This window comes from Cupressus sempervirens, chromosome 11, assembly GCF_028749045.1.
Source record: "Cupressus sempervirens isolate cs-2001-9-10 chromosome 11, ASM2874904v1, whole genome shotgun sequence".
Lineage (NCBI taxonomy): Eukaryota > Viridiplantae > Streptophyta > Pinopsida > Cupressales > Cupressaceae > Cupressus > Cupressus sempervirens.
The window spans coordinates 446,400,771-446,410,690 of record NC_143128.1 but is presented as its reverse complement, the minus strand read 5'-3'; the positions used below and the strand labels follow the sequence as shown (position 1 = coordinate 446,410,690).

At 36.6% G+C, this 9,920-nt stretch overlaps 1 protein-coding gene across 1 annotated transcript in view; it reads right to left on the bottom strand.

Moving 5' to 3' along the window:
• Positions 1 to 623: 623 nt before the first annotated feature.
• LOC149530340 (chaperone (DUF3353)) overlaps positions 624 to 9,920 on the bottom strand; it is a 52,959-nt gene continuing 43,662 nt past the window's right edge. The window contains exons 3-4 of the mRNA XM_089809122.1: positions 1,591 to 1,957; positions 624 to 1,216 (exon numbers count right to left, since the gene is read on the bottom strand). Coding sequence (XP_089665248.1) covers positions 1,041 to 1,216; positions 1,591 to 1,957 — 543 coding nt within the window. The 3' untranslated portion in view covers positions 624 to 1,040. The remainder of the gene's footprint in view (positions 1,217 to 1,590; positions 1,958 to 9,920) is intronic.

The window sequence follows — 9,920 nt, the reverse complement described above, 5'->3', positions numbered from 1 at the left end:
ATAAAACTATAATTTCCCTCCAAGCCTTTTGTACAACCAATGAATGTAGTTAAAACTTGTACTATTAGACCATCTGATGTGGTCTAACTGATTTTTCTTCATTATGTTCACGGATGTACATTGAATTTAAAGAGAAAAGAACTTGCAATTATTTGAAATTTAAGTTCTCGACTTTTTCTTTTTCAAAGGCATGTACAGCATTACATGGCTATAATAGGTTCATGGTCAAAAAGTAACCCCAAATACCATGTTTATCGTAGCGTTTCACAAAGATGCAGCTCCAGGGGTCCCGCTCACATCCCCACATGCCAGACATACTGGAAAATCAGGGACGTGGAAGGGACATCCCCTGTTCTCAAGACTGGACGGCCTAATAGATTTGATTCAAAATTTATTTATTTTGATGTTTTGCCGCCATTGAAAGCGAACCACTGAAAACCTTCCAAACCTATAAGGAGAAGGCCAGTCATTGAAAATACAGCACATTGTATTCACATCTAAACTTGAAAAAAAACTGGTTTGTTCACATTTAGTGTGAGAGGACAAGCATAGTATAATGCGAGGTTACCGATGACAAAAACATCAATGATAAAAAGATGCAAGTGTAAACTATTTAGGAAATGTTTACTTAAAAAATTATAAAACATTTAAGATTTTGAATTAACAAAGATTGTACATATGCAGTCTATGACTTCATTGTTCGCATATGTAGCACACAACGAAATCACCCTACAAATGAAAAGTCATACCTGCATCTGGTACTTGAAACTAAAATACAGTTGCAAAATTAATGAATTTTACAATGACTCAGGCTATACATTCCAAGTGACCCTTTTGGGAGCCATCTAAAATGCAAGCCATATTAGATTTATGTACAAATCAATCACTTAAGCCATTCCAAAACATATATTAGGTCCTCTTAATATGGAGAGATTAACTATCACTCATAAGCATGAACCCACTTAACGTGGTGCTCTCCGAACCAGAGATTATGATAAGGTCCATTTTTTGTATCTTCATTGTGTGAGAGGAACTAGCGTTCATCTAAAGTACAATGAAGACAACCACTGCGAGAGGAGCACAAACTCACTCACAACCACAGCAGGTGACCTAATACCAAACAGTGGAACTACATCTACCTGTAACCATGATTCCACTACTCCCCCAAGAACTGCTCCAACCACAAGACCTCCAACAGTTATTAAAGCTGCCTTTCCTGCATACAAGAAAAACACCAAGAAACAATTAGTTACAATCACTTCATCTTTAACATTTGTCACATCATAACAGCCATGTACATTTATAAGAAGCAGGCAGTCCAAAAAAATGTAACTATGCTTCAGTTATAAGTTCAGCCAAAAAAAAGAAAAGTGACAAATTTCTTCCACAACATGTCCCCACAGCCAAGTGATTCCCTCAATGTCATGGGCAGTTGGAAGGATCATGGAGAGTCAATAAGGAAAAGATGGAAGAAATTAGCACATATTTGAATGTGTGTGCATGCAAATTTATTAATTTGGCAGGAAGTTGCATCATGTTGAAGTATCTAAAAAAAATTTAAAAAGTATAGCACATAGCTGTAATTCTCACCTAGTTTAACATTTTTCTTTCGCAAAAAGTAAAGTGAAGCTCCAAACCCAGTAGCTAAAATCAGACCAGGTACATCAGCCCCACCACTAGAAAACTGCCCTCCTGAAGAGTATTGTACTCCATTGACAAGATTCCAAGCCATTAGCACTCCATATACCCCAGTTTGTATACCTAGATCATTGGTAGATGGAGCTTCAACACTGACAGGTGCATTCTTCAGCAAACTCTTCAGCCACTCTGGCATTCCACCAATACCAGAGTTACCTAAAAGTTTTACATCGGCAAACCGAATGCTATTATCTACAACTTTTCCTGCTCTGCGCTGCATCAAGCTTTTCATAAGCAGTGTATCATATGCAGCCTCTACCTGCAACAAACACGCAAAAGATGTCTTTATATACTCTTACAATAGTAAGCTTCAAATTACATGCTTCACTACAATTTTTCAAACAAGTGCATGGTTTACTAGATTCACTGAAGGTAACAATGAATATTCGTCCCCTTGACCTCCATGTGCCTAAGTCATAGAAATGCTCAATATCTTAAATTGATTCAAAACGATTGGGATTTTTTTCTTTATTAAAAGAAAAAGATAAAAATATGCTTATATATATTTGACAACTGTCACTGAACTAAACAATGTACAAAAACATTTACTTTCCATTCGCAATTTCATGGTGATCTATTCCTTTGAGTTTATAATAAACTTGCCCAGTATAAGTTTTTCTCTTAAACTAATTATTATTAGCAGATTTTGCAAGTTATAGATTCAATGGCTGCAGAAAAAATTCAGTTGCAGCCAAATGAACTTCAGGTAATTTAGGACTTTTATTGAAAGCATGTCTGTCTCAAGTAGCATACAACCAACATAGACTCAACAAAAAGCTATAGAAGTACAGGGTTTCTTCCAAGTGTGAGAGTATTGCAGGTATTGAGGAATCAAATAACCCATTTGAAATCTCTTCTGCTCTCCTAAAAGTTTATGCAAGGGGCCTATTGAATACTAAAGAAATCCTTTGCAATTCTGAACAGCCATAAAAAAACATGGAAAAAATCAAGGGAAGTAGAATCTTGATGTCATTTGTGCCACAAGGAATACATAGGTAGCTACAAAAGGGTTTACATTCATTTCTTGTGCATATGTGGATACCATGCTAAAAAAATACCCCTTTTGCTAAGAAGGTCAGAGTCTAGGTAGTAGTTCATGGTGTTGGAGGCGAGAAATAAGGGAATACCGATATAGACTATACAATCCAACATATCCATGCCTACCCAAACCATAGATGGTGATACTCAAGGAGAAGCGAGAATCAAGGAAAGAAGGTTCTACTCTAATGAAATAACTTGCACAAAAGAAGAATATAATGAGAAATATGCTGAAATTACTTTGAAAACGCTTGAAAATAATAAGCCACTTTAAGGGTGCAAACCTCCAAACACCTTCAATAAGAACAAAATTCACAATTTGATTCCAATAAACTAACCACTTCTTCCTATGTAAGATAAGGGTGTGGCAGGCTGCCTCTTCACACAAGCATGGTCCTCAATGCTGATAAATTGTGGGTGCTTTTACACAAAATCTCCATCTTCTCATGTGGCATCTTCAGAAACAATACTCCCACTTAATGTAGAACTTCTGTGACTGTGCTGACCTCAACTTCTTTGTGCATAACTAGAGAATTAACTTAGGATCAAAATGATTTGTCCCTCTTCAACTCGAGAAACATTCTCCATGCAAGATCTATTGACCAATAATCTTCTTTAAACACAAGACACTAAAAATTCGTCATTTTTAGCTTGTGGAGGCAACTCCAGCTTGTATTGTATAGTGCCTACTGCAAAACCTAATAATGATCATAATATTTAGAAGAGAAACTGTTCTTCTTTTTGTTCTTTTAGCAGCATTTGCTTATATGGTGTTGCAACTTCAATAAACACAATCACCCACTTCAAAATTCCTTTCACTACAAAGTTGGTCAACCTGTTGTTTCATTCAATTTTATGTCATCACCAAATTCTCTTTAAAACAGTAAGTAATTGTTGTTGACAATTCCTGTTATTTTTCATATAGCCCAGTCATTTTTAAGCACTATTGAAGGAACTGTTAAATCACCTTTATACTAGTTCTGGCCAAGCCCCCCATTTATAACTGTTTACCTAAAATAAAACAATGTAGATACACCTTCCAGCACTCATTGAATATCTCAATTTGCTCTCAATTTGCCCGTTTGGCTTGAGATAGTCTGAAGAACTATGAACTATATTTTCCCAAGCAAGAGAGTAAATCTGTACAAAATATAGTAGTAAATATAGGATCATGATCACTTATGCCAACCTTTGGGGTACCATGTAACTTCTATATTTTGCTGTACAGGTTTCGAACACTATATTAGATGTAAATGGATGGGACAGTGCAGATCAATGAGCATATTTGATAAGTATATCTATTACTACAATGGCAGCACTCTACCTTCAAACTTAGTAAGGCCTGTGATAAGATCCATAGAGATCTCTTCATACTACTAGCTAGAAATAACCCAAGGTTGTAAAAGACCATGTGTCCTAGTTGCCTACCATTTCTTTTTTGACATGAAAATCATTCAGCCACATATTTTATACATCACTTTTAAGCCCTTCCAAAAGAAATCCTCCTTGATTCATTGATATGTCATCAAAACTCATAAATAGTTTTGAATATTTTTACCCTTCAACTAATGACTTCCAAAAGAAATGGGCATATTTCTTGCATGAGAACTGCTTCTACACCATTCCTGAAAGAATCACACTCAACAATAAAAGTTTTCGTGAAATCAAGAGTAGCTAGATCTAGTGTGGTACAAATTCCCTCCTTCAATCTTCAAATTCATTGACGGCAAACAACTACACATTATCTACTCAATCTAATTGCTTGTGCCCCTTGACAACCTGCAAACAACAAGGAACAACATTCTCCTTCTAATCCTACCAATCCTCTCTAAATACTAATACTCCTTTATTTCAAAGAAATATATAATGCCCCAAACTAAACTTGGCACCCATCATTCCCATGGGCCTTCAGAATTTTGCATTAAGGGAATGGACTTTGAATATTTCAGTTCAAACTGTCATTAGTCTAAAGTTGGTTCTGCAGGAGGGGGAAGAAATTCAATTTGCTTGAACCAGGAAAATGAAAAAGAATCATCCAAAGGTGGCTATTATTTACCACTACACAATTTAAAGCATGAATTCAACCTAAATTAGATGCAAACTTGTCTTATCCCTAACCGAATATTTTCTGAAAACCCTTATTGAAACCTCAGAAATATTTAAACAAATATATATTGCAATGTATTTCATATTTCACCAGCAAAAAACCCAATAAACAATCGGATAAAAGAAGTCTTAAAATGTTATTGCCATAAATCTCCAGTAGAAATACATTTTCTTAAATAACATTTCATTGAAGTTCTTCAAAACCAAATCCAATCGTAGATATAGTAACTACAACAAGATTAGATAAAATATAAGATGAACCTGGAATACAATGTGAAACACCTGAACAATGTCTCCAACCCACAATGGGTTTTTGTCCACTGTCCAAGCTTGAGAATTTCCATCCTCACCTACTGAACGCTGAAGCTTTCAAAAATAACCTAAGTTGCTGATTCGAGTTCGGGGACAGATTCGGGTTCGGGGTTTGGGTTCGTGGGTTCGAGTAAAAAAAAAAATTCCCGTTTGGGTTGGTGGGTGGGTTCGTGAGTATATAAACACAAAACAAAAGAGAAACATGCATAGTTGTAAAACTAACTTACTAAGTCATTTCATAGTATGAATATATCAATGTGACTTGATCATTGATCAATGCCAGATGTCAAAGATAAACATTAAATACTCACTCATTAATCTATGTTAATGTTGTAGAGAAAATCATACATTGAATTACTAAAATGCAAAAAAAAATTTAAAAACATAGACTAGTTTATCAAATTAACTGATAATAACGCTCGAAACATAATGATAAATGACAAATGTTTGATAGTTTCTCAATGATCATAGACTCATAGTAGCAAAAATGCAAATGTCCTTCAAGAGTCAAATGGGTCATCAAAAAATGAGGGATCAATGGCTTCATCCTCAATGATATCAACATCCTCATCATTGGAACATAATATATATTTAAAAAATGATATTTTAACGTTATTAGGACCACTTTTATGGCCCAACGCACAACGGGTCTGCCCGGATTTGCCCGGGTCTGCGATGGGTCCGGGCAAGGTCCCTGATTAGAACTTTGGGTTCTCCTAGGTTTGTGCAAGCGCGAACCTGGACGGACCCACAGTCTCAATTAGGGACCTTGCTCGAACCTAGGCTCGAATCCGAACCCAAACAAATCCAGATCCAGACCCAAGCTCCAAGGTCCGAACCCAATAACATAGAAAATAACTATCCAAAAGATAAAATGAAAATCCAAATCACAAACCAAGTATGCTGAAATGAGCTCCTCCTTTTAAACACAAACATGTGACTCTTCACATTTCCCTTTCTATTTCTTTATTTCCTCTTTTTAAATAATACTTTTCTCCCAATTAAGGAAATAAAGTGTCCATAGATAATAAAGTGACATTAACAATATGAGTTTAGATTATAAAGTCAAAATATAATAAATCAGTTAAATCTTAAAGCATTAAAATCTCTAATGAAATATACTTGGATATGCATGTGCAATAGCTCGTTGGAAAGGTCCTGACAAGAAGCTCCTAGTCCAACCCTGAAATGCCATAATGCTAAGCCAACTGACTTACTAAAATACTAAGTGTCTAGAAACCCCACTAAAACAACTCTAATTAGTACACGACTAAAATTGCCTAGACCAAAAACTGCTCTGATCGTATAGAAAACTTGGCTCGCCCATGGGACCAAGGCAAAATGGGCTAATGGCGCAACAAAACTCACTGGTTAGGAAGGGGACATGACAACCCTCCCTTCCCAAAGATTGCTTGCCCCCGAAGAATTCTGTGTTTATAAGCTGGAACCAAATGCCTGAATCCAAATCTTCCTCAAAGTTGATACTTTGTCCAACCGTTGCGCTACACTGGTGTAAACATCTCTAGCCCTACAGTCATAAAACAACTCAACATGAACCCTAACATCAATAAACTAGATATCTAACATCTTGTGTATACTCAATAGGACAACCTACCATGTATTGCTATCATAAATGAAAATGTTGCTACCAAAATGAGTACCTTACTCCAACTGTAAATACACACCTCTAATATTGTGAGGTGGCGAGAGCTCAATAATATACCAATCTTCATCAAGAATGTGAGGCAACAAATGACTCCTCTCGACACCTTGATCCATAACCATCCATGAGAGTGTTCCACCAGGATCCCACGTGCAAACCCATGCGATGTCCCTAGTATCACAATCTAGCTCGTGTAATACTTGCTCCAAAGGAGATAATAATTCCTACCCAATTGACACAACTACTAAGCCACCATGCTAGAAATGAAAGGGCAATCTAATAGTATGCATCACGAGAGTGAACATCTTAGTAGAGAGAAACACAGAAAGCCAACTTGTCATACTTCCATCAACTATGCAAGCACATATGCCATACCCACTATCAAATCTCGCGCACATGAACAATTCATAAAAATCAAAATAGGCCCAAATCGGACTCCAATTGCTCAAATCTGACCTCTTCACCGTGCCAAAAGTGGTGAAGCCCATCATTGGAACCCACACAAGCTATACTGCTAATTCTGCCAATACTTGGGTCCCAAAACAAACTACTCTCACATCCATCAGCCATAAGGAGATACAAACCACTGAAGGAATCCACAACCTCACAACTATATCCAACCTCTACAAGACCCCTATAGATGTGATGACTTTGCAAGTAACCCAACTGGTGGAAACTGACATCATAAGTACCTTGTAACTCTGTATTTGCATGAGATCTTTGTGAATCGTCTCAAGTACACATCACTGTAATGGAAATCTAATTGGTACCTCTATAAATGATCTCCCATAATCACCTGATTCAAATACCCTCTAATCCCATCATGTGGAGATGGTAGACCACCATCCCACAAAGGATGGTACTAACTCTGAGGCAATCCACACTTGTGCCTCGTCAAATCCTCCACGTGTAGATCAAACAAAAAGTGATGAGCACTCCTCACTCCTCACTATATAGTCACAATGCATAACCTCAACCTCAGTCAATGACTCATCATACGGTACTCTGTGCCCATTGAATGCGGATGAAACATGTCCATGTTGATCAACCCTCTTGCTCTCATCATTGTCAACCTCCTCAACTCCTAAATCTGAATGTTGAGCCACGGTAGAACGTACCAAATTTAATTCTTGATTAAGCTCAACAATCTCAATTTCTGCCTCATTAAATGCGCTATGGCAGCCTATAGGATGTCCTTAGTATTCATGAGCTCACAAGAAAGGATGTCCACTTCTTCCTTCTTCCTTAGTGCCTCGGAATAGATCTTTTTGAGATTGAGAAGATGATCACAATTTGAAAGATGTAGATAGTCTAATTTCATTGTTTTCATCCCCTCCTTAATCACATGCAAATGTGAGAACTCCTCTAAGTCCATTATGTCTTCTCTCTGATTGTTCCTTCCAAGAATATTTTTGAACCATCTCGTATATGTTATCAAAATGTGATAGAACGGCAACAATTTTATTTTCAGTCACTTTCATTTGACTCTCCAAATAAGGTGAACTAGTGGGTGTATGAGATAAGTCAAAATACACATGAGGTGGGAGAAAGTGTTTTGTCATATGTATACACATCACCAATGTCATATTTCATACCCAACTGTGTATAGGAATTAGGGACAGCATTAAGTTCATCACAAACAAAATGCATACCATATGTAGAGACCATTAAATATGGATCAAAATCAGCATCAGCACTCACAAAAGACGTTGAGTCCTCATCATTGGGTGATTGGATAGCCTTCTCCAATGCGTTAACATGTCCATAAAGAATACTAGTATAGGCAACCCCACTAGGAACCTCTACTTCATACTACCAATCAAGAGACTTGTATAGTATTTAACATCTTCTTCGTGATCATGAGAAGGGTGCAAATCAGTGGTAGTTGGCTGCTCTTCTTTTTCAAGACCACCTGTAGGCTGATTATTGTCCGCTGAAAACTCCTCATGCAAATTTCTGTACCTATCATTTGCAAGAAGATCCTAGGCCAATTCCTAGTACTACTTCTTTGCCACGTCATTCTGGTTTTGCAGCTTTGGATGAAAGTGATTCCACATAATCCATGAAGGGTATATCTTTATGAATTTGCGAAAGAAGTTTGTTATACTCATCATACATGTCAAGTACCTCTGTTCTTACAACAAATTGTGAATTTCGGACTAATTGTTGTTTATATAACAAGATATTTTCTAACTTTTTCCAAGCCACATATTTGCCCCATGACAACACGCTCTTTCTTTCAAGGAATCTGTTAAATAATTTTCTGATCCGACTCTAACTAATTTTCACAAGTTAAAGCTTGACTTCAAAATTGAAAGTCCCCTTCTAATCTTAACCCAAATTTGCATCACAAATTTCATAAATTAGGGCACTGTTATTTTGTCAAACAGAATGCTTGCAGGCTGTTACAGCTTTCATAAATGCAGGTTTGCAAATTTCAGTTTGCAAAGAATAATACAAATTTATGTGAGCAGGGTATGAAAATTTCTGACCTTTTTCCAGCCCAAAACTAGAATTGAAAGTAAGAAAAGCTACAATCTGTATAGGAGTCTATAGAAGCTCCACACACCAATGAACAGCAGAAAATATATTCATTCACAGAAGAAATACAGACTTACTCATAAGAATGAAATAGTAATAGAATAGCCTGGCAATGTTGGAACGCTGGAAATGAAACAGAAATCATTGTAATATCCCTTATAGGCTTGCCCTGCAATTCCTGTTCAAAATTTGTATCCTCCACTTCGACAGGAATGAAGCCTTCCTTTCCTTCCACCAATTTCCAATGCATAAAGACAACCAGATTTTGACTTCGTTAACAATTCAGTTACGCCCATTTGAAAGTGGTGATGCTTGCACAGACCTTCACACCCAATTTTAATGATTACGTACTTGGCATTTGATTATGTCAAGTGATGAAACATTTTGTGTAACTGCTATATGTCGTTCTACTCCATTGTGGCTTCTATGAAAATCTTTTATTTATTCATATGAAAAACAAGTTGCAGTTCAGAAAATCACTGGTTAAGACTCATTCTGATAATGAAATAAATCTAATGGAAGAAGCTATAACAACACCCTCTTCACAACTATTTCTAAATTT